The 26,667-nt window shown below is 34.2% G+C and overlaps 1 protein-coding gene across 3 annotated transcripts in view; it reads left to right on the forward strand.

The window, feature by feature from the left end:
* Positions 1-26,667, forward strand: part of SIPA1L2 (signal induced proliferation associated 1 like 2) — a 133,463-nt gene that overhangs the window by 94,041 nt on the left and 12,755 nt on the right. For 2 of the 3 annotated variants that reach the window (XM_065730351.1, XM_065730359.1), the window contains exons 11-19: positions 1,060-1,317; positions 4,662-4,745; positions 6,258-6,358; positions 6,757-6,860; positions 9,932-10,320; positions 14,221-14,445; positions 16,881-17,034; positions 19,842-20,061; positions 26,161-26,292. In XM_065730351.1, coding sequence (XP_065586423.1) covers positions 1,060-1,317; positions 4,662-4,745; positions 6,258-6,358; positions 6,757-6,860; positions 9,932-10,320; positions 14,221-14,445; positions 16,881-17,034; positions 19,842-20,061; positions 26,161-26,292 — 1,667 coding nt within the window. The remainder of the gene's footprint in view (positions 1-1,059; positions 1,318-4,661; positions 4,746-6,257; positions 6,359-6,756; positions 6,861-9,931; positions 10,321-14,220; positions 14,446-16,880; positions 17,035-19,841; positions 20,062-26,160; positions 26,293-26,667) is intronic. The other variant, XM_065730366.1, reaches the window with a different exon arrangement.

A 26,667-nucleotide genomic window follows, 5' to 3' on the forward strand; every position in this document is an offset into this window, starting at 1 on the left:
AGTTTTAAGCTTTCTGACTTGACTGTTTCTTCTGCTTCAACCTTTGTCTGCTCAGCATGGAGACTCCCACAAAGATATTAGATATTACTGTTGAGAAATAAATGGAAAAACATATTTATATACCACTTAATCAATCACATCACAGTGTAGTCAGCAGGAACAAGATAGATTATAAAGGATAGTTCTCAATGCCACCAAGAAATGTCTAGATTTCTGGGAAGCAACGAACACATTTTGTAGATTCAGATATATAAAATTTACATTAAGAAATTATTTCAATTTATGAAATTTAAATAAACGACAGCTTTTATTGAAGAATTTGATGTTTGCTGTTTTTTGAATGCTTTATTTCTACTAGTTCTTGTAATGTGAAACTCAAACCATAGAATCACAGAATGACTTGGGTTGGAAGGGACCTTAAATATCACTAGTTCCAACCCCATGCTGTGGGAATGGCTGCCAACCACCAGCTCAGGCTGCCCAGGGTCCCATCCAACCTGGTCTTGAATGCCTACAGGGATGGAGCATCCACAGCTTCTCTTGACAGCCAGTGCCAGGGCCTTACCACCCTTTGAGTAAAGAATTTCCTACTAATCCTTAGCCTAAATCTCCCTTCCTTTAGTCCATTTGGCCTTGCTCTATCATTATTACGCTCTGAAAGAAGTCTATTTCCCTCCTGTTTATAAGCTCCCGTCAAGTACTGGAAGGCCACAATGAGGTCTCCTCAGAACCTTCTCTTCTCTGGGCTGAAAAAGCCCAGCTCCTTGCCTTAGCCTGTCTTTATAGCAGAGGTGCTCTTGTTTCACGTTAATTTATAAAACCTTAGTATTTCCTTCTTTTTGAAGAGCAAGGAGACAGATCAAAACCTTTGAGCACATGAGAGCAAATGACATGTTTCTCACCTGGTTGGCATGATAGCTTTGAAGCATGAAAAAGGCAGCATAACACTATATGAACACCTTTAGGCACCCAGAAAAAAAATGTCTATACATCTAACTACAAGACTGCTTTTTCTGTTCCCTCCAGTGATACTGATCATCATTTTTGTTCATCCAACAGGGGTTGTTCAGAACTTTGTCGTATACCCATGGTGGAATACAAACTTGACAGTGAAGGCACCCCATGTGAGTATAAAACCCCTTTCAGAAGAAATACCACTTGGCATCGGGTGCCGACTCCCGCTGGGCAGCCTCTCTCTCGTGCCTCTCCAATCCTAGGAACCTCTGACAGACTGCAGTGCCAGCAGCTTCTCCAGCAGGCTCAGACAGCCATTCCTCGCAGCACTTCTTTTGATAGAAAACTGCCAGATGGTGCAAGGTACTATACCTTTAATGCTTGTCATGTTCCTTATATACCTTAGATATCTCTATTCTCTAGAACTTCAGCGTACTTGATTTTAAACACCTTTTGAATATTCATATTATTTTGTTGAGTTTAAACAGTAATTTTAAATCTGAGATTGCATGAGAAGGAATTAATTGATTATAGTTCATTCTATATGAAACAAGTAACTTCTGTTGTTTGTGATGAAAGTGTACTGTAAAAGGATCATACTGATGAGGACACCTACCTTTCCCTTTAGTCCCAAATTAATAAAGTAGGAAACTCTAGTTACTTCTTGATCTAAAGTATCCTGTCCTCCACCTTTTGGGAGCCTAATTTAAGCAAATAATGAGTATAAATACAACAAACCCATCCCTTTAAAAATGAATGATTTAATCTCATTACCACACTATTTGCATAGTTTCAAAGGATTGTATAACTCATTACTATTCCTTATGCTTTGCCTTGCTTTTAATTAACAAAGCAGAGCTTGTGATTTGATTATATAATGCATCTTACATGATGGGATGGTATCTTTAAATCTTAGCTCTGTTCTAATTTAATTCTAATCATAAGAAAACAATTTCTTTTTAAAAATTGGAAATACATACATCTTTAATTATTTAGGAAAAACATATGTCTTGAACTCTGTCCCTTATTGTTTGCAGTTATTTCTGCTTATGTCCTTTTCTCTGGAGTGATTTTTCTTCAAGTAAAAAAATATTACGTGTTGGGAAGAGCTTATTTATAACTCATATTAACTAGAATTCTTACACAGTTTTAAGATTCCTGTCTGAAATCATTAACTACTGTCATTGCTGTACTATCTACCTTATTTAGTAGAAACGAACTAGTGATTTTTTGTATTGTTTTAAACATAAACAGGTGATAGTAAAATATTTTTTTAATATATCTATATCAGTGTCTAGAGAAGGCAGACTGTCAGTTTAGATCACTTGATTCTCACATCCTAGTGTAATTGTGTTTCTCTAACCATGTATATATACTTGAGCTTTTTCTTATGTCTCATTATAGAAATTTTAGGTAAAATCTAGCATAAGGCAAAAATACATTGAATATCCACAAATAGATGAGGTTTTATGGGTATTTGTTAAGAATACTAAATGCTTATGAATAGGAAAAGAATGAAAGGTTTCTGAAATGCTAGTCATTTAAAAAAAAAAAGACCACAAACATAAACTTCAATTCTTACTCTTCATAAAAGCACATAAAAATCTCAGAAGACAGTCTATCTCTTCACGTGAAAAAATTTCTAGATCACTTAAACAAATCAAGTGCAGTGCATGAGTGCTATTCTGGGGAAGACACGATACCGAGTATAAGTAATGAAATGGGAGAGAAGTGATCAACTGTGGTGTGTGGGCCCTGAAACATGAAATATTCTTAATTGGCAACGTCTTTCTGCATAGGAAGAGGCATAATTAATAGCTTGACAGAGAGATGTGCTTAAAACAAGAGTTTGAAGTAGGGTTGATTAGTACTTATAGTCTTGTAAATGTGAAAATCTGTATTCAGACTAGAAAAATGATGAAGAATTTTTAAGGGGTTGGAGATGCTAACAATTTAGACAAATTGAAGAGGAGTGAAGGCGGGGAAAAGTAGGTTGATAAAGGAAGTTATTGCAACTGATCTGAAAGTGAGCTAACATTGAAGTCAGTGATAAAAGGGTCCTTTTAGAGATAAAAAAGAGGATGAAACAACCAAAATGGTTATAGATACAGCAAAAGGCTTTAAAAAACTAGATGTAGCAAAAGACATCAGAAGCAAATTTTAACTACTATGATGTAGTTAGGTGCCCAGATCCAAGATGAAATTAAAAACTGGGAGCTGAACACCTGTATTTCTAAATCACCTCCTGGAGAGAGTTATTTGAGAAGGCAATATAAATGTCTTTGTGTTGAACAAGGTATTTCCTGTAATTTGTCCTTGAGAAATACACAGATATGTTTGAACTCTACTTCTGCTTTTACAATTTGCCTAATTCTGTTGCACTAATTCTCCGAATTAGTGCCTGTAAGTGAAGTTTTAGTTAGACTTGCTTTTCAGTCTTTTCACACTGAGAAGATTCTTTGTACTTTAGTCTTTGAGACACAGTGGTAGGGCATGTTCTTTCACCTGAAGTCCAGAATCAATTCCAAGCATCAGACAGGTGCAAATGTTCTGTGAAAGAACTGTGCAAGGCATCCACAGAATACATTTCTATGGTTATGATTTTGTAAGTGCTTTTTGTTTAGTAGGCAAATGACAAGGCGCTTGTCTGGGAAATAAATTTGAGATCTAGACATTTGTCTGTATAAACTGATATTCCAGTTTTGAGGACAGTGTCCTAAATACTAGTCTGGAGGCTAGAGATGTATGGGACAATAATTTGCCCTTTCTTTAAAGCTTGTTCATTTAAGCTGTACAAAAAGTGCCAAGTTCTGGCAACAAGAGAAAAGAACACACAACTGAGACTCAGCTGTAGCCTAATTAACTTGATTGCAAAAGGCTGAGTCCTGTCAATGCTTACCAAAATAGGACACGTTGAAGAATTCAGCACTATGCCATCTACATGTTTATTGCGTGTTTGAGGGTTAGACAAAATATAATAGTAAATGTCTTTGAAATTTTCTTGATGAATTGTAAAGTTGCATATTGAATTTCATGTACTTGGGAAAGTGTTGTGCTTAAATCTAAATCTTTTTCCAAGTCTTCCCTGAGTATAGTCTTAAAAAATAATTTGAATAAATATAGCTGTGTGAAATTGCAGTTACAGATTGATATGCACAGAAGTGAAGAGTCTTAGGCTGATCAAAAACAAATTTCAGTATTGCATTTCAGCTGCCCAGAAATCCCAGAAGAGTACTTAGACATTGCTAAGACATAAGGCTCAAATGCTTAAATAAAAAGTATGAAGTAATAATATTCATTGAAGTATTTTGTTACTCTTCTTTAAGTATTAATAATAAAAAAAATAAATTGGTTGTACTCTGAATTTTCATTGACAATTGAAATACATGCAAAACAATAAAAAATTATAGCTAATACATCATGAGAGATTCCAGTGCATGAATTTAGAGATCTTTTCCAGGTGTTCTCACTTGTAAATAATCCCACTTGTTCAGAACTAAAGATGGAAATACTTTATTAATTGTTAAATAATGTATTTAGAACATTCTTTATGCTTTAGGGATCAATGATAAAATTATAAATTCTGAAAATGAGTATGCATTAAGAAAGAATATTTTATCTGCATTATTTGCCCACAAAAAACAGTTCACATCTGAAACTCTGTGAATATCTCAGTGCACTGTTAATGACTTTAGTCAACATTACAGAAGTTCTCCAAGCAACCAGTCTTCCTCCAGTGACCCAGGACCCAGTGGGAGCAGCCAATGGAGACAGCAAGTGGGATATGATGGGTATTGATTTTTATTTCTCTAATCTTGCTACATTTACCATGCACTTTCTCACTGAAACACATCTTATGTGGAAGCTCCATGTCATAGATTTATTTGGGAAATCTGTTAGTAAATTTTAATGGCTTTTGAGGTTTTCTGTAGTTTAATCTGTATGCTAATAAAATTTTACTCATACTACTAAACTCTTTTTAGGATCCAACTGTTATTTTACAATTCTGGTAAATAACAAGCATTTCTTAGTTTTATTTTCCCAGGAACAGGACAGAAATCAGCTGAAATTATGTAGTAATCTCTCCTCCTTTAGTTTCACTGGTGGAGTATTTAATTAGTCTTGTAAGGCTTTTTTTTCCTACTGTTCTTGTTCCAATGGCATCCGTTCCCTAGTTTCTCTTCTCAAAAAAGGAGCAGTATTTCTTAAGTATTTTCTCCCTATAGGCTGTTGTGATATATAGGTTATGTTTGCATACCTGTTAATCCCTTGGTGCTGAAAGTTTTAGAAATTGGTTGTCTGTGAGTAAAAGACCAATATACTGTTCAAGTTTTTAAAATGTAATATTATGTGAAGAAATTTGTTCAGTACTTTAAATGAATCACTTTGTCGTACAAATTTACCTGACAATGCTTATAAAATGTTGGGATATGACAGTATTTAGGTAGCAAAATGAAAAAGCATTTGCCTTTTGGAAACTATCAGTAAGAAAAAATGTGAATACCAAAAGCATCATCTTGACTATGCAAAGCATTCCTTTTGCATAACTGCTTGTGTGTGCAAATATAGATGCAGTATCTTGGAGATTATTCACTGAAATCTTTGACAGCTAAACTGGTGCAGATATTTAAAACAAAAATGTCATTTTTTTTTTAATTTACATTATATGTGTAAAAATCTATCTGATGTCATTTTACCAGCACAGAGATTAATACTAGCAACTTTATTTTTGTCATGTTGCTTTCTGAAATAATTTAATTTCTGCAATTTTTACAATATGATTTCTATTTCAGATTGTAGTATTTGAAAAATGTCTAATAGATTTAATTTTTACTTGTGTGCAGACAATCATTCATAATTTTATGTAGGAATGAAGGAGCAAAGTATACTAAATATAAAGTAATCAATCTAGCAAATGTTTTGAGTGCAAAATCTTGTAGAAATGCAATTATTTTCTCTGGGGCTTAGTTTATAAAGCAGTTATGTATGCATTACCATAGTTATCCTCTGCAAAACCATTTGGCTATTGTAGCTCTAAGAATGCAGTTCTTCTTAAAGCTCAAAGTCATGTCTCTCTCTTAAAGCTCAGAGTCTGTTCTCTCTTAAGACATAAATTCTATGTAAATATGTCCATTCAGTGTTTGGAAATGTTACCATACTTGCTTGGTGGGAGACATAATGAGTATTCAAAGAAATCACTTTACACAATATTTGCTTTGAAGAACAGAAAGTGTTGTTGTTTGTCACGTAAACAGTTTTCTAGAAAAAGACAAAACAGCTTAATTTTCTGCTTATGTTAAAAGGTGCCAGTCCCCTTTACTTCATGAACATCAAGGTTCAGGCTCACTGGAGATTGAAGGAAGCAGAGAACGAGATGAAACTTTGGAAGGAACTAGACATTCTGGTAATAACATCAAATCTCAAAAATAAATGTTCTTTGTACTGTAGTACTTGATGAAGTGCAGCCATTTTTTGGTGTAGCAGTTTTATACTCAGAGTGGTAATATGACAGGGCAAACTGGAGCTGTTATGGATAGTCTAATAGAATATGGTGTAGAATATCTAGATATCCAAATGAACTACGACTGAACTTCAGAAAGCATCATGAACGATGAAAAACAGGTTGAATTTCACTTAATTGTCTTTGGAAAACTAGATTTGAATAATTCAGCAAAGTTGCACAACTCTGATTCCAAGGAGTGTACAGGTTTGAAACCTGATACTAAGCCATGTGCTCTTTTCTTTGTACAGTATATTCATCTTTTTAGCATTCAGAAATTAAAACACAATTATTTATGGCAGAAACCAAGTGGCATGCACCATCGACCAAAATCCTCAGCTCCTACAAAGACCGGGCTTTACAAAAAGATGGCAGTGGCAAGGAGTCACCAAACAAACTTTCACATGTAAGTCTTTACTTCAATGTCATTTAAAACTCTGAAGAAAAAAAATTGAAAAAAAATGAGGGAATGGGCATGAATTTGGAAAGAACCCACCCTGGGTTTAAAGAAAAACACCTTGAAACTGCATTTGGGTGATTCATAAACAGTTCTTTGGGAGGCAAATGCCCAGTGAGGTATGCTCGCTTGAATGAGAAATGAATTGAGACTGCTTAACTTGATGATAAACTAAGAATCTCAAGAGGACTTGGGACTGGGGCACTGGGGAGATACAAGCCTTCCTAATACAGGTTACTCTCTGCCATTTGTTTACAGACACATTTGTACTGGCTTGTTTGATCTGATAAGTATTTCTTATATTAAGAAAGAAAATTGTCGTTATGAATAGAATGCACGTGTACTGTATTCACTAGTAAGCACTGTAAACATACAGTTTCTGTGTTGGGAATGCTGAAAAGATTTCAGGTCTGCTAGGTCAGAGGTTTGTCCTCAGTAATTGCAAAATCCTCAAAAAATGAAACTAACTGTATACCCAGTCTTTGTCTTCTATTGTCTTTTGTACTTGACAGATGAGAAACCTGTTTCATAGCAGGAATTGTACACCATTTGTAGACTTACACTAATAAGAATCTAAGGCCACATTTCTCATATTATGTAGATTGATTCCTGACATTTCTCTAAAAAGCACTATCATAAACAGAATCATGCTGTACCATTATTTACTAGAACAAAACTACTTTCTTGTGCCTTAAGCCAAAGTTTACATGAAACTGGGCTGGAGTCATTATATATAACAATTACTCTTAACACAGTTCCAATCCCAAAACTAAATGCTGACTTTGCTAAACTTCATTTAGATTTTTAAGCTAATGGCAACTGTCATGCTTTTATGGTGCTGGGTTCCTGAACAGAAAATTCTATGACACACTTGCTTTTGTGTTTCATATATACGCATTTGTGTAATGCAGTTAATAAAGAGCTACACTGTACTAAATAAGAACCAATATCATTGTAAAGATAGTTGTAACAGGATGAGACTATTTACTTTTTGCATGCTATAAAACAGAAAAAGATTGATTATTGTCTTACAAAGTACCTTAACATTCTTCTGTGCATCCCCTAATTATTCAACTCAATTTGCCATTTAACTGCCAGCTTTGAGATAACCAGTTAGATTCACGCCATAAATATAAAGGAACTCTGGAATATTTAAGCATTATAAAAAATAACTATCCTGTATTTCTTTTCTAATCAGATTTAACCTAGGGGAAAAAACATGAGATGAATCTTATTTGATACCCTCAAAGCTCTTATTTTTTTTTTAATTATTATTTTTTATTTTTGGTGTTGGATAATCGTTATATTCCTCCTGATTTTGCTCTTCTTTTTTTTTTTTCTTTTTTAACTTACTCCATGACATAATATTTAGCACCATGTAAGAATTAGGGTCACACTGAGCATTCACACAAAAATTTTTCTAGGCACAAAGAAATATATAAAATGATCCTGTGCCGTGGTAATTTTTGAACTGCTTAAGATGTCTGCATTGTCTGTAGGTGTTGTCCAGATATTCAGCTGCTTTCAGAGTCAGGGTTGCCTAAGCATGAATGTTCAACAACATATACGAAATCTTTGGAAGAGTTCATGTACTCCATATGTCTTCTGAGGCTGATTTAATGCCTTTGACCTTTTCTTTTCCTGTTCCTTTCCACTTTGGTTCCGTTTTACATTTACAATAGAAAGATACGTGCCTTTTTGCCAGACACTTCTCAGAGTAGCTCCTTTGAAAAACTGCTCATTTGTATTTTTATCAGTTGTTCTATTGTTTTTAAGGTCACAACCATTTTATAAGGATTGGAAGAAATGCAAATATAACCTCTAATTTATTTTTTATTAGTTTTCTCAGATTTTGAGGCACATTAAATAGAAATGAAATAGACATTTCCACATGAAATAGAAATGTTATTTCTGGAGTCTGCCTTTCCGAACTGCTTTACTGTATGAGCAACAACTGTGTTTGTATACCTCTTCTAGGATGGAGATCTCATTAAAAATGAAAGATAAAAAATAAAAGACTTAGTCTCCCTTCCCACTTATGTTCTACCTAATAGAAGCCCATCTGCCCTTATTTTGTCTACTCAAAGATATTACAAAGATAAGTTAATCCAAGTTTCTATAAAATAACTTTTTAAGAAAACAAAACATAACACAAATTTTATGGAAACAAATGCGTGACATAATTCTTCCACTTCAGTTGCCATACTCAGTTTGGAGCCCTATTACTTAAGTTACTTTCATCTAGTACACATACATTGCACTTGGCTAGAGCTCAAGCAGCCATACATTCATTTGGATTTGATTCAATAAACAGTGTATTTCACCCACATGGAGAAAAATCCAAGGATAATTATTCTCCAGTGTTCTTCAGATTTCCAGCAGAAATTGTTAAAACAAATAATTATGAATGCTTCTAGCTGTAGCAAATGGTTGTTTCAGCTTCCAGAAATTCAATTTTGGATGGATGTTAAGCAAGTCCTATAATCAGAAAATTCAAGTGTGATCTTAGGATTTGCAATATAAGATGGAAGAATTGCCTACTACTCACTTTTATTTGCCACCTCATATTATCACCAAGGTTGAAAAAGACCTCCCAAATCATTTAGTCCAACTGTTTATGTACCACCAGTATTCCCCTACTAAGCCATATCCCTTAGTACCACATCTAAATGTGGGATGATGACTCCTCCATCTGCCTAGGGAACCCATTCTAGCACCTCACCACTCTTTCTGAGAAGAAATTTTGCCTAATATGCAACCTGAATCTTCCCTGGCACAACTTGAGGCCATTCCCTCTAGTCCTATCCACATCAGCCTCTAGTCTGTCTAGGCAATTGTGCAATTATTTAATAGAAACTAGTGGTATAATTTGTTTTTTCATTCTTCGCAATTATAGCAAACTATAAAAAATAATTAAGTAATCTTTGAATGGCACAAATTCAGTAATACATATGAAAATTAAGATTTTACACTTTAGCTTGAGGTGGTTCTTTTTTGTTTGTTTTCCTCTTGCTGTTAAGATTGGAGATAAAAGCTGTTCAAGCCACTCAAGCAGCAATACCCTATCTAGCAATACATCCAGCAACAGTGATGAAAAACACTTTGGTTCTGGAGATCTCATGGATCCTGAGCTGCTTGGATTAACATATATAAAAGGAGCTTCTACTGACAGTGGAATTGATACAGCTCCGTGTATGTCAGCACCTCTTCTGGCCCCTCTGCATCTTGCTGGCAGCAGGTCTGGAGTGCATTGTCGTACTGAGCAATGGACCGAGTCTTCTGAAACTCCTGGGCTGGATGAAGATTCAGCTAAGATGTATGCTGTTCATAGCTATGCCTCTGCTATTTCTGCTGGTCAGACGGCTGAAGGAAGTATGGGAGACCTCAGTGAAATCTCTTCTCATTCCAGGTAAGTATAATAAATAAGTTATTTTGGCTTACAGATTAATGTTCGGAGAATTATTCTTTAGTTGGAGTTATTCTCTTTCCTTTTCTTTGAAAATGTATCTAACTGATTTTGATTTTTATTGCATTCAAATACCTACATGAAGAAGAATCGTATTTTTCAGGCAACTTTTGTTGAGTCTGCTAAAGAATATGACTAGTCCTGCTTCCAGATCTGACTGAGAATTTATGTGTAACTTTGTACAAATTGTTTAGGTTTTCAAAGCTGGGAAACATCTGATAAAAAATGAAGTGGTATATTAAAAATGAATTCTTTTTTTATTTGTTTTTATAGTATTTGTGAAACTCATTCTCATAATGTAATTCTAGGGTGTACCATGTAATATGAGTGGGAATTTTACTGAAAATTTATTCATATTTATCCAATATTTATTGGATTTAATCTTTGACAGTCCCATAATATTCTACCTGTAATCATCTGAGAGCTAAAATGTTAGAAAACCCACAATTTTACTTGCACTGATAAAGAAGGAAACATAAGATGCCTTTATTATATTATTAATTTGAATTCACATTATTCATGTGAATTTAAAATTAGTCTTTCCTCATCTTTCTCATTTATAAGGAGCGTAGTAGGGCCAAGCACCCCAGTCATGTTATTTTGACATCATCTTTTTTTATCATACTTTTTTCTCTTAGAATTCACTTCATGGTTTTATTTAGTATAGGACAACAAATTACATCAGTTAAATGACAAAGGGAAGAAATAAAAACGGTCTCAATTCTAACATAAAGTGAAACTGCATTGCATACCCTAATATACATTACTGCGGTGTATACTTTATGCTTTTGTTTCTTGTGCTGGAGTTTTAGCTCTGCGCTCTTCTTTTTGTTACCAAAGGAATGTATGTATGGTATCTCTGTTAAAAGGAAACTGTGGAAGTACTATTTTCAACTGATTGCCTTTATCTCCCATTTCCCATTTTATGGTGACTTTGAAGTTGACTTTGGTCTATGTGTGGAGGTTTTTAGTCTGTAAAGTAATTGAGGGAAATTGTTCTTTCATAGAATCCTCAAATCATTTTCTTCTCATTTTTCTGTTCTCAATATCAATTAGTACAGGAAAATAACAAAATAATATTCTTACGTCTTCATATGCTTGATTGAATTAGTCTTCTATGCATGCTATGAGTGTTAGAATTCTTCTTTACAATTTATGGAAGATAGCTTTGACTGATATAGGTTTTTGTGAAAAGCGGGTACATACTTTATTACACTAAGCTTTTACCACATCTATGAAAATTTAGAAGCTCCAGATTTACTCTGTTTTGTATGTGTTGAAATCTAGTTTTACAGATTAGGAAGAAATGTGCTGTTTTTCTGGGACTTATGGATCATATGGGACACGCTGGATCATAGTGGGCTGTAATTGATTTCTGATGGCTAAAATAGGTATTTTCAGCACCTGTGTGGCTGCTTTCTTAATTAAGGTCCTCCATGCAGCTATTAAGTAATGTGCTGCTCACTTTTTTGGAATATACATGCCATAGATTAGTTTAAAAGACAATTAAATACATAGATTATGTAGATTTTAAATGAGCTTAGTCAGGCATTAATAAAGTAGTGATTATTGTTGAGGTGACAACTCACGTTAGGACTGACTAATTCCACTTTGCAATAACGGTGTTCAGCTTCTAATCTATGTGCCAAATCCTTTTACCACAAGAAAATGCCAGACTTTCATTATGTGACCCAGCAGTATTATTTAAACTTTTCTTCAACGTCCTTCAAATTATCCTGGAGTGATAGATGATTTTACAGTTGGCTTTAAAAGCTGACATCATTTATATAGCATCTGCAGGCTTACATTATTTTTAAAAAAATCTCATTATATAACTGAGATGTTCCAATACTATAGTGTTCAAAGAGAAGCAAGGAAGTTGACATAATATTTGTGTGCTGTCTACTGCAACATCCCATGTATATTTTCCAGCTGGTCTGACATTGAGTTTTTAATTGTTCATAATTTGCAATGATGAAGCTCTACCCTAAATGAGGCATTTACAGAAAATTAGTTTATAAATGTTAGACAATGAGCTTGTTCTACAATGGCTAAACAGTGTATAACTTAAACACAAGCCCACAGACTAGTGGAAAGTCATAAATCTATAAATACAACATTTCCTTATTAAAATTGTATTCTATTTATTAAACAAAAAACCATAATGATTCTGTAATTCAGTGATAATTTTATGAATAAATGAAGTTCAGTTGGACATCAGTTGATTTCATTCTTTAACATGATCAGAGAAACAAGCCCCTGAAAAAACTAATACTGATGTCTGAGAATTAAGCCTTCTGTGTGAAACAGTATTTCAGACTATAAGATTCACTTAAGCTATGAACAGCACTATGTCTTGCACCTATGTTGCTAATGGCTTTCTCTCTCTTATTTTATATTAACTACACACGTGAATTATCAAATGCCTTTAGGTTACTGTAGCTGAAACAGCTCCATTGCCTTTAGTTTTATTTCCTTGCATAGATCATCAGTACCGTTCGTATGCTGAGAATATACAGCATTTATTCCAACCTTTGCTTTGAACTCATTTAAAAGCAAGTTTCTATAAGCATTTCATTCCTTAGAAAAATGTCCTGTTATTTAAATTGTACAGAATGAAGTTGAATGCTCAGCTTTTTTGGAGTTTAGTTACCCAGAGAAATCTAAGATACTCTGGATAGTGTCTTTGCTGTCAGTCTGATGTATTTTTTACATTATACTTCAGTCCTTGCTTCTCCTTTAGACTTAAGTTTTTCATTACTGAATTGTTCTCATTATGCCTTTATATGTATGTCTTGATATGATTTCTTTACACATTTGCAAGGATAACAAGCATGACAGTAACCATACTGCTTTTAACAGTCTTTTTAACATTGCTTTTTAACATCGCCTCCATTATTGTTGTCCTCAAAAAACTCCTGATCTTGTTTCTGTGTTTGTGGGGAAGAAGAGAGATTATTGAAGCTTCTTCCATATCAAGCAGTATAATCAGATCTAATGACATCTGTGCATGTGTGTTGCTTGCATTTGTCTCAACAACACCTTCTGGTCCATTGTGAATGAATCCAGTGCTACATTAAAAGGTAGCATTGTGTTTGGTATTTGCAAATCAACAATGAAAGTTAGGAGCTGCTGCTTCAGTTTCCAATATCTAATTTTAATTCAGACTCTTGGTTTGTGAATGGACACGTTACTTCACCTGCAAGATGAAAAGAGCAACTTTATTCTTCAAAGAAGTGTTCAGTTCATTTTGAATCATTTTGAGAGTTGTGAGTTAGAGGCTAGTATTTGTAATTGAAGACTATTAAAATCATCCAGAGAACAGTACTGAATGAAAGACTGAATTTAAACTGGCATAAACTCAAAAAAAAATAACATGAAGTGGAAAACACATACAATTCTTATAATTAGAAAAACGTTTGGAGTAATTCCCTATATATTCTCTTGGCTTAAATTCAGTTATACTATGAATAATGTGTGTATATGTACATATTTACTAAAGAAAAAAGCACATACAAATCCATAAACCCATGTATATGCATAAATTTTGTCTTTGATTTTGGCTTACATCACGTCTTCTGTTGGCATTTCAGCAAGTTATATTAGACATTACTTGTTTTAAAAGCTCATTATTTTATTATCATCAAAGAACTTAAATGTATGTACATATATATATAAATGATATATATAAGAATTACTGTACTGATGCCGCTGCCTTGATTTTAACTTGAGAAAAAGTTAACATTGAGAATTATAGCTGAGTATATGGGGAAGAATTTTTGATTTATAATTTTGTATAACAGATTTCATTTTTGCTTGTGTGTGTTTCCTTTGCTTTTCCAGTGGGTCACATCATTCAGGAAGCCCATCAACACATTGCTCTAAAAAAAGCGGCTCCCTAGATACCTCCAAAGTCTACATAGTGTCACAGAATAGTAGTCAACAGATTTCTGGGTCAGTTTCAAAACCATACCACAGACAAGGAGCAGTGAGTAAATATGTGATTGGATGGAAGAAATCTGAAGGAAGTCCTACACCAGAAGAATCTGAAATTTCTGAATGTCACGAGTAAGAATTCTTTTCAACTATGTTTGGGGTGGAAGGGCAAAGAAAATATATTTTAAAATAGGATAGAAAGATAAAAAGCTACAGATTCCATTTCTCATTCTAGTGTTTGGTTTATTCCTGTACCTTTGTGTATGTCCTTTTTGATCTCTGGGAAACAGTTGGAAAGCCACAGTTTTATTACATCTTAGGCCTTTTCTAGAAATCTTCAGGAACATTAACAGTTACTTGAAAATCACTTACTTCTTAATGTTTCTGTATTAAACCTTCCTACCTTGTTGCATATTATGTCAACTAATACACTAGAGACTGAGAGACGTGACCATAAATTTAGCACAAATGTGGATAATTAGGAAAAATAATGCCAGTTCTGAGGTATTTTAGTGATTTCTGTGTATCTTTTTCTGTCTTATTTTAACAAATAGGTAGGACCCATTGGATAGGACCTCATAAGACCAAGTGTAGATATGTCTGATGCTCAAGAGATATTGGAAAATGTGCAGGCTTCATTAGAAGTGTGGTTTTTTTTTTTGTTTGTTTTGTTTTTAGTAAATAACATTTAGACAAAGATAGGTCAGTTCTAATTAACAACTAATTATATGTACAGCTTGATGCAGTAATACAGCTCACTAAGAATCTGTTAAAGGTGGAAGGAAAATACTTCAACACATTCAAAAGAAAAGATGGAGTACTTCAAATAGAGATGAAACTTTCCAACTACTCAGCAATAATAACTTATTTTTTTATCTGCTATTATTCATTTTTTTATTTTCTGTTACCTTCAGAATCATCTTGTCTGATAACATCTTTGATTGCTTTCTGTGCATAATCTGTTTAGTTCTTTGGTTCAGTAAATCATATTCAGCCCTATATATCTTGATAAATTTACAGCATGATGTACATAATTAAGGAATATAATAATTATAATTAATTAATTAACATGATGTAGCCCCTAATTTTCAAGTGTCTTATATAGGTTTACTCCTTGTTTAATAGGAATGGGATATTTGCATCTAATACTTTGTAATCCATATCTGTGCATTTTTATGAGATAAGAGCTTGATGTTTGTCTAAAATTTCTAATTTTAAAAGTTTAAAAATACTACTGCTTTACTACCTTTCTGTCCTTGTTATTTACATTTCTTTGTTGTATTGTACAGGTGATTTGTTTATTTGTTTACTTATTTATTTTAGGCTTTCAATTATTCAATTCTTCAGTCCTAGTAGTACTTGCATTTGGAAAGTGGTAGCTTCATTAATTCCTACAAGTTTTTGTATTTTGAAGTTAATGAACCCCTGAAATAATTTCTCTTAATTTTGAATAGAATCCTTAAAACAATATTGCATAATGAGGCATGGCATTTAAACTGAAACCATAGCTATTTTGAAAAATGTCTGCAAGAGCTAGTTCAATTTAAGAAATATTAATTGAATATGGCAGCACTTCTTATACCAGAAAACATTTTCAGATTTTTCCACGGTTTAGAGCACTTCTTCACCTCTTTCTTTCTAGGAAAGCTTTCTATACATCACAGAGAGGAAATATCCCTCTGAGGATAATTATGTTGAAATAAAATAACATCTCTAATTAGCAGTGATGTTGGAAATCAGGTCAATTGCTGAATGTTGTGCCACTATAGGATATAATTCACTGAGAATTACACTTAACCATAGAAAAGCTTGTTTTCTCTCCACTGAGGACAGAGTCACTGATTATGCTGCACTTGACAGTAAGTAATGGATTCAAATGCATGTTCTATGTGACTGGGAATCTATGGTTACTTAGATTACATTTCCGGAGTAAATCTGCTAAAATTCTCTCCTTTCTCACTGGAAGGAGGGTGAAAAATAATAATTCAGTTTGACAGTCCTTTGTTGACTGTAAATCCATTTTTATAAACTGATAATTAAAGAAGACAGCTGTTTTATTTGTGTAAATAGCTGTATGAAATTGCTGATAATAAAACACACTAGGCACATGGCACAATTGAATATGTATGTAGTTCATATGTTGCTGTTAATGACCATAGTATTTTTTTTTCAGTTTGGATACAATATCGCACTAAAAAATCTTGGTTGTCTTATTTGCTAAGGAATTAAAAAAAAAATGTTTTGATTTGTGAGGAACTATTGGAAACGATATAAATAAATCCAAAACCATACAGTAATGTTGAGTGCAAAAGGAGAGAGGCAAGTTGGGAGAAACAAGCATTATGCTTCTTTATTATTTTTTTTTATTTTTATTTTTCCCCCTTCAGACCTTTCAATGACTTAAGAATTTCATCTTGGACCCATAAAACCCACAGTTCCATATGAAATGACTGAAACATATTCTAATTAAAAGCATGCTGTACCAGGAGATAATTCTAACAATTTTTATTTTGTGACTGAAAATAAAACAAGGAGTACTATTGCTTATTTTGCAATTGTTTCAACAGCGTATACGATGATATTGATGCTGTGTCTGCATCAAGTCCACTTCAAACTTCCATGAGGAATACTATTGTTGAAAGCCAGCAAGTATTGTCCAAAGAAGATTTTCTGAAGTTGATGCTTCCAGAAAACATCTCTGTGGAGGAGGGGAGAAGAAAGGTTAGCTACTTTCTTTGCATGTAATTCAGATGCAACTATGTTAGAAATGATCTTCTGGTATTCTGGAAATTTCTATAGGAAAATTTTGTGTAAACATCATTCTATGCAAACTAAGTGTATTCCTTGGGAATGCTTTAAATGCTGACTGTAAAACCCAAAACATCATCTCCCACATCATAAAAATCATACCTACTTTATGATTATGTATGAAATACAGCATTTGTCTAAGTAAGACTCTGCTTAGCTGTAAGGGCTGTGCAAGTTAATTATAATTTCAAAGGTTAAGAGTAACATTTTCAAGGTTGGATGGTTACATTTATTCACCTCAAATTATACTTAGGCACAGGAATAAAAGTAGCCTGCTCTCTCCTGTCCTGTGCTACTTGGTACCAACAATTTTGTCTGAATCACAGTTTTGCATACATGCTGGTTGGAAATACTCAGAAGGCATAATTGTTGGTGCTAGAGGAGAGCATAACTCTATATAGTATGGAGACAATAAGGAATAATAAGTTCATAAGCAGAGTATAAGGAATTTAAATTTTACTAGTTTTCAAGTATACATGATTCTGTTCTTTTGGGCTTAATTTGTAATGAAGTAAAAAGCAATCAAATTACTTGAGTAATTGTCACACTCACGTATAAATTCAGTACCCTCTTAACCCCTGGTGTTCATACAGTGTGCTAAATAGCATAATCATCATGTCTGAACAAAAGAAACAGTCTTCTAAATGCAGAGTTAAAAATTCAGATTATACATATTCTTAAAGTGCAATATGTTAAATGTTAAGTACATTAAGTATGTGTTTGAATTCTTATGAATAATGTCCTAGAGGTCTTCATGAATTACTATTAGTGCAAAATTTGGCATTCTGTGATGATTTCTAAAGCTGCTGCCCATGTTTCTGGCTGCCTACATCAGAAGAGAGGTGGTGTGGCCATTCTGAGATATATTACTGCTGTCCCCTTCTCTTACCAAGACATCAAAGTAAAAGAGTGCGTGGGCCCTAGAATGCAAGGGGCCCCCAGTAACAGGAATTAGCAGTATCTAGTCTGATTATGTGCTCATAGAGACACTAGTTATCTTGCTATAGCTTAGTCCGTTGCCTTTGACAGCAAACCAGAAAGTAATTTTCTGAGTATGTAAAGTTCTACAGAATTGAATGACATCTTTGATTTAATTTGATCTTACCTTCTTCATAGATCAGGGAATAGTGAACTCTCTAGAATGAGCAGCGTTCAGTTGTTGTCATGCTCTGAAACTCTGTAAAGCTTCAACAGTTAAATTTTAACATATCTGACCAACCTTTTTAGATAAAAATGCAACATGAGGTTGGGAGACTTGAGAAACAGGTAAGAGTTGTACCAGAATGCTTGCTGAGAGTCTCAAGTGTGTTAATGAGCACTGAATTAAAAACACCCTTATAATTCAGAAGGAGAAGATTTTCAATCCTTTGTCCAGTGTTTCCCCTATTAAGACTCAGCAGCTTTTGGTATTCTTTAACCACTGCTTGTAAAATGATACCATATATCCATGTACTTAAGGGTGTTGCATATGTCTTTTATCCAGACATTTAAGACTGGTGCTCACACTGTTGATACTGCTATTTTACATGTGTTAAAATAAAGATTTGGCCTGATTTTATTGCTATGTGTTTTTCAGCCAAATCTCTAGAACTCTTTCCCCATCCTTATTCTCCTGGTAGTATTACAAGGCTTTCCTAGATTAGAATCTGAGTATCTACATTAATCTACTCTGGGACACAGTTGAACATTTTAACAATTAAACATTTTCTGTATTGTCCTCAAGATAGGTGCTTTCCTGAACTAAAGATACGAAGTACATTTAACTGTTTTGCAAAGACAAATGTTCTCTGTGGCGTGATTGAGCATTTCTGTGTATTCTTTTTAGAAGCATTCAACAGTGAGTGAGTTTTGTTCAGAAATATAACAGTGTAGATATTTTTAGCTCTATGCAAGATTCACTGTTTTGAAGAGCTACTGGTACTAAGCATACATTCTGCATAGAGAGTATGCGTCTAGTAGTTAGTTACATGGAAAATAGAGCTAGGTTTTAAATTGTTGTATGCAAGACCAACCAGTTAAAATAATTAGGTCAATAACTGATCTTTGTAGATGTGAAAAATAATAGGATTTGCAGTGCTGAAGAATTATTTACAAAGTGGAATTACTCAGTTTAACACTACAATGACATCTTGTTTTACTGTAGATGTTTGGGTTGTGTTTAAATAACTGTTTGAAATACTAAGCAGTTTTCACTAAACTGTTACCCTGTTTTCTGAGCCTATTTCATGACTTGGAGAGTTGCAGTCTCTAAAATCACTCTTAATGTTCAATGAATTATATTGCACCATATATCAGTTCAGAATGTTTAATATTAAAGCATAGCCATTTCAAATTAAAATCAAAGAGTTGTACGTACAATCTTCAATAAATGTTACTAGAGCTGGTGTCCTTAGATACATATATTGCTGGAAAAAAATTGCTGTCATAGTGCTATGGAGATTTCATTTAACATTTAGAATTAATAAAGCTGCACAAAATCTGATTAATTCATGGCAATTTGTTCCAAAATATCAAGAGGAAGAAGTATGAAAATCCATTTCAACTTTCTGAGGCCTCAGTAGAGCTGATGTGACGGAACAAATCTCTGATCTGTATTAGCTCAACAATTCCAGAATGCCTGCCCAGAAAAATACCCCCAGGAACCTGATGATGGGATCTGGTATTGGAAAATATTTTAACCAGTTTTATATGCTCTTATATCTCCATATTTTGATGTTTAGTTTTCATTTTATGGAAACCTTTCTCCGCGGAGGACGCTTTATCGTACCCTATCAGATGAAAGTATATGTAGCAATCGAAGAGGATCTTCATATGCCAGTTCTCGAAGTTCAGTGCTAGACCAGGCTCTCCCTAATGATATCTTATTCAGCACAACTCCACCATATCACAGCACGTTGCCTCCCAGAATGAGCCTGACTCCTGGAATGGGAAATCTGAGAAGTAAGTGATCGTCATTGTTGAGTTCAGAATATATGTTAGAATTTACTTTTGAGGGAAAATTACAATATGTTGCATCAGTCCTCTGGGTATGCTAGTAAAAGTGTATTTGACCATCAGTACATGCTTATGCTTACCTTGGTAATCAGTTCAGACTTATTATATTTGGAGATGGGTTTCACTTCCTAAGAAATTTTCAGGTGATCAGTGATAGGTAACAAACAATTGTCTGAGCATATTTCTGGTTATAATCTAATTTTCTAGTACTGGCCCAATCAAGCCAAGCTGGACTGTTCTGTTTCAGTTTATATGTGCATTCAAATTAATGTTACATTCATGAGTGTGCCCAACATAGTTAAACGAGACTGCTTATGTTGGCACCTTAAAAGGAAATGTATGGTATCTGTCCTCTCCAATTTCAAAACTGAATTTGCAGATATACTTTTTTAATATTAATAAAACCTTTGCAAATGCCACTACATTTTTAATAACAGGGGAAAAAAAGTAGGATGCAAAATCTATCTATTTATTTATTTATTTATTAAGAAGAGATCTCTTCATTTGTTAAGTCTTCATAAGTGAGGTCTTTATAATATGCTCCAGTATGGAGTGACAGACTCTAAAACTTGTAGCTATCTTATCAAAACCTTGAAATTAAAATTATGAAAATTATCCTCCTCTCTCCAAAAAATATTTGAAAAGGAAGTTGTGTAATACATGCTTATATACCACAGCCCAAATCTGCATAGAAAGATACATATAGGTAGGCCACATATTTATACTCTTAAAGTCCATATTTGAGAAGCTGTGGGTAGATTTCCTAAAAATGTTAAGGACACTTACAGACCCATGTCCAGAGAGAATATGGACGAATTACTGAAGTAATAATGATAAACCTCAGTCATTCATCATGTCTTTAGAGTACTAGCAGTCACTTGCTTTTGGAATGAAGTTATATGTGAAGAAACACTTCCCTCTAACACTGAGCTGCATTGCACAGAGCCTCATTTTAAACTGTTATTACAAACTTCTAAATTCCTACTTCAGCTGGAAATGCAATTTTCATGTACCTCTTGCCAAACTCCAAACTATTCCTATTCCATCAGGGTGAAACTCCATAGCATAAATTCAGGATGGAATGATCTTTTTCTTTTATTGAAGCTCCATTTTCTTTCATTTTAGACTAATTCAGGAAGTTTTGCAGCATGTTAAGAACTTAAAAATGGTTTCCTGATTGCATTTTTTTTTTCTTACACCTGCTAGACCTATACTTGTAGAGCTATTTGGTATGAAGGTTAATCTGTAAAGTGATGAAACCTTCATCATACTGGAGGCTCGAGCATTCTGACGGCTGACACAAGGAAACTTATGATGCACACTCAGGCTTTATACTGATCTTCCAGCAGTGGAATTTTAGTGTTTTGTGTTTCAGTACTGTCTTAACGTTGTTTTCCCTTCTTGGTGTTTCTTAGAATAGACATTTACATGCAAAGTGGGGAATAAAACATGAAACTAGTATCCTATCAGTCAGTATGAAGCTGATTATTAACAGATAAGGTAGTCTGTCTTATTTTCATAAACAGCTTCTATTTTCTGCTTCTGGTTTAGTATTATAAAAGTACCTTTGAAACGGCAGTGATGTAAAATCTGTCATGATGACTGTCTTGAGGAAGCTATAATTATTTATCAGTAATTGCCACCTAAAAACAAACACATAATGGCTTGCCCACCATTATTTTCAAAATATTGCTAGTCAAAATCTGCTTATAAGAAACTCGACTCTTGTTAGAGAGGATTTTGTATTTAGCACATATCAGATATTTAGATTCTATTGCATTTGTAATAATAATTTCCCACTGTAGTTTCAGATACCTGGACTCGTATCTGTGATAGTACTGTCTTTTGTAACACGCATCCATTGTGATCTTGAAACATTTTAATTTTACTGATATTTAATGTTAACAAAAATCAGTTGAAATAATGTGGTTTTGACCAGAATTCATTTTTAGACTGACTCTTGCATGTTGTTACTCAGCATGTGTTCTATGAAATACTGTGGCAGCACCAAGTCCTATGAGACCCCTCTAGCAAGGAATAGACTGTGATTAATAGGGAAGCAAAGCAGCAGCAAACGCAGAGCATAATAGGCAACCTGAAGGGTATCAGATTACTAGAGAATCAGAATTATCAGACAAAATGACTGTGCAGTATGGAAACGGGAACTTAAACTGTGTGATGTTCACTGTGGAAAGGAGATGAGAAAATGAAGCTGTGGGATTTTTTTTATCATTTTATCAATGGAGGAAGTGAACTGAAAAAAATATTGCGTTCAGTAGAGCTTGAAGTGAGTACTGTGGATTGCACATGGTGCACAACTGCTGAAATATTTGTTTTATCTTAGTTTTTAACTTAAACCAGAAAGCAGAACTTTTGTAGCTGAAAACTCTGAGATTTCACCTTGGGGATATTGAAGATTGCCTGAGATGGTGCTGTTTGTGTTGAGTGATTCTTGCACACCCTGCAAAGTTGCAGGTACGAATGTATCCCTGTCTTGCCAATTCATTTCGGCTGCACTAGCAGTGAAAGAATGAAAACAGTGAGAATTACAGATACAGAACTAGTATACAAACATAAGTCAGAGAAATCCAGGAAGACATACAGAGACAGTCAGGCTGAGACCATGGTCCACTTCTATAATGAGAAACAAAAGAAGAGGGAAAGAAAAATGCAGTGCTTTGAGAAAAGGAGCAAGGTACAGTATGCTTTCATTTATGAGTGTTGTTGGGAAGGGAGCATTTGGAAATAAGACTAGCAAATTCTTAAAGTTTTCCTTCATGTTGTAAGAAAGGACTGTTAGAAGTTCAGAATGAAAATAGTTATTGGGACACATGCCCACTGTCCTAATGGTAACATAAATGTAGTTCCATTAGAAAGTCCACTGGCAGGCTGGTGTCTTTGAAGGGAGACTTTGATCAACCCTAGGCAACAATGCAGAGGGGGGAGAGGTTTGGTAGGTGCACAAAAGAAGAATAGGAAGCAGACACTGGGATTTATGTCCGCTCATGACTTGCTACATTCCTCCTCTTGCAGCATCTTTTGAGTATAATCTGCTGTCAGCAGTTTACGGGCTGCTTCAACCTGGTTCTGTGACATCTGCTTAGTAAATGACATGTATTAGTTTATGAACGCAGCAAGTACATAGCAGATATTCTTCCATTGCCTACAACCTCTACATAAATGTAACAGTTCCAACTGATGAAAGATACTTACCTTGGAAGTAGAAAAGCTTATGGCAGGTGCATCTTTTTTCTTTCTCTTACTAGTTACTTTTTGAATACAGAGAAGTGTGAGACTGATGACAGTCCTGAAATTTCAGGAAATCTCTATTGGAAACCGAGTTTACCTTACAATTCGCTTCATTTTCTGTTGAAAATGCTTTTTCTTTAATAATAATAATAAAAAAATTGTAAGTACAGGAAGAAAGTTGCATTAATGAGAGGACTAGAAACCAGGATATCAATGATTTTGTGCTAAATTGAAGTACAGCAAATAAAAATAATCCTTAAAACTGAAGGATTACATCTGCATTATTTCTACAAGGAAATAAAGGAATAAGTCTGTGTTGGTTCAGAACCAAGCTTGCAGGCAATGAAGATCATGACCTTTGAGATTATGCATACCTTCCTGGACATGCAAAGGTGTGCATGTTCCAGTGTAACTTGTCACCTTTGCACAATGAAAAAGGAAAACAGCAAGCAGCCTGCATGCTGCTGATGTTGCATTCATATAAAGAAAATGTGTAGAACAGGAAGGTAAGAGGATGAAGGAGATGAGGCAAATGCACTACTATAGAAATAATTCCTCTTAGCCAGAGTGTTCATAAAGTATAAGTAGTATTCTCTGAAATTCACATGCACAAAGGGGCCTATGTCTTTAGAGCTCCTTTTTTAATTCCACACATCCCCTTGCCCATGAACACATAATCCGTGTATTGAGAACAAATTATTCTACAGTGGCACACTGATGCCTGTTCAGTTATCCTGCTTTATAATTTCAGACATCAACAAGAGTTTTCAGAGCTATCAATATTCAAATCTCCTACTTCAGGAGGCTTTCAGCAGTTAAGTTGCTCTGTCAGGGGCTGAATAGAATCCACCCTAAGGTGAACTGAGGTTCTCAAAGACAATGTGTAATGAAAGATGACTGCTGGTGAATATATCACTCCTACACTTCAATTTGGAAAGCCAGCAGAATGTACTGAGAATAGGCATCTTTCTGACAGGTTTCACAACCAGCTTCTGTAGGCTGATTGAAGAAAAGCAAGACCTGCTCCTTAGAGCCTGCCTGCTGGTCTAGAACCAAAAGCTGGCTTGCATGCCTTCAAATGAGGCTTTCTATCTGTTTTCCCCAACAGTGATATATAAAACACTTCTACCAGCATGAACAGAATTCTTACAATTCCCAAGTCATATACAAAACTTTAGAGATTGCTCTACAGTTGAGCTTACAAAGTATTTTTACCCCAAGATAACCTTAGTTAAGATTTTTTGTGTTTCTAAGAAATTGAAAATATAATATTAGTATACATGTATGAGTAGTTTCTAGCAAAATGGGATCCACTTCAGCATACAAAAAATGGTTATTAAGGAATACATTTCTACAGAGAATTGTCAAATCTTTTCCAATTGTAGTAGAACAATACTTTCATGTAAGCTGTAGAACAAGATAAATTCCACCGTAAATAATATTTCCATCTCACAGGCACTAATTTTAATTCATGGGACTTCCAGTTCTTGATTGAGAATTGCAAAATTCCTTTACTCCCATATTTCAGATTTAAAAACAAACAAAAAAGCCCCAATGTTTTACAGAGCTCTAATTTTACATGCTCTGATCATTGATCGTTGCAGTAGGATGTTCTTTAACAGGTTACTGCTTTGGGATTTTTGGGTCAGAAATCTTTAATTCAAATCGACTTCAGTATTCTTTGTTATGATTCTGGACAATGACAACATGCCATTCTCTTACACTAGAATAGATCTTCCGTGTGTGTGTGTGTGCGTTTTTTCCTTCAGTGATTTTTATGTATGGTATTGTGCTGGGAAAAACATCACTTGTAAATATTGCAGTCTAAAGCACTAGAATAGTTTTGTGGAAAAGTCCTCTACTTCTGAAATATTCCATGAAAAAATTGCTATTTTGACATAAAAGCTAAAATCCTTTTTCGACTGTACTATTTAATAAAAATGATTGCATCGGTAACTTTAGATGAAATTTAGTTTAAAATAATCTATTTGTGTTTAATGGAATTTTAAAAACATCTTTGGATCTATTCCACAATATTCTTTCACAATGAAGACTGCTATAGAAAGATAAGGAAAACATTAAACTATTTAAGATAGTTACAAATATTAAGGTCTCCTCTACTTTGATATATGCTCATGGTATCTTTCTTAAAGATTGCATAAGTGCATGAACTAAAATTGCAGGAGATGCATACACTGATCTTCAGTCTATGGCATGTTACAGCTTAATCTGGAGCTTAGGAATCAACACACAAATCTTGCATTCTCGGATATACAAATATTAAGTTAATAGGGTAATACTTTCAGTGTGAAAGTGGGTTTTAGATACAGGTTAGAACTTAGAAATGCAGTATAAGAAGAATAGGTGATATTTTTGAAATTGTTTCGAGAACTGAAAAGTTTAAGTTTCAGAATACACACAGGGTTTTAAATACTTCATGTGTTGATTCTCAGCCTTCTTTAAAATATACCTTCATTCACCTAGCAACTTTTCTGCTCGGTGCTCAGGTTTAATATGGTATGCTTTACGAATCAATGCTGCCTATTCACAGGAAGATACAAAGAGCTCACAACGTGTGGAGGGGCATGAAAAACTCTAGAAACCCTTCCCAGCTCATACTTGTCGAGTTAGCAGCTGTGACTACCCTTACTGAGTATTGAACAAGAAACAGCAGAAAAAAGTAAAATGAAGAAAGCAGTCATTAATTATATATATTTTTACAATTCATTATAAGAGGTTCAAAATTAATTGTACTTCATTGTTATAGGAAGACTAATTATTGTGTTTATTGTTTAGATGAATTCTGGTTCTCAGATGGGTCCTTATCTGATAAAGCCAAATTCAATGATCCTGGCCTGATGCCCCTGCCAGACACTGCCACAGGGCTAGACTGGTCCCACCTGGTAGATGCTGCACGAGCGTTTGAAGGTAACAGGATAAGTCAAATAAAGATCACTGTTCAATAAGCAAAATATTTTTTTGGGGGGGAAATATATATATATATATTTATATACATACATATATATATATACACACATACAGATACATTTTGAATGAACAAAAACCAGTGTTTGCCTGTGAAGCCCTTTTGTTCTTTTAGATGTATTCCTTCTCAGTGCTTAAAACTGTCACTGAAAATATGGAGTATTCGTTAAAATACTCTCAGTATCCATCTTAGATACATTAGGAACCACATCCATTAGGAACCACAGTGCTCTCTGTAATCTGTTGAAAAAATCAGGTGCTTTGAAGGAGAGTCTCAAAGCACTTAAGTTAGACTCTAAAGATGAGAGGGGAGCAACA

Source organism: Cyrtonyx montezumae, unplaced genomic scaffold (assembly GCF_038088225.1).
Source record: "Cyrtonyx montezumae isolate F1298 unplaced genomic scaffold, pur_monq_1.0 scaffold_0, whole genome shotgun sequence".
NCBI lineage: Eukaryota > Metazoa > Chordata > Aves > Galliformes > Odontophoridae > Cyrtonyx > Cyrtonyx montezumae.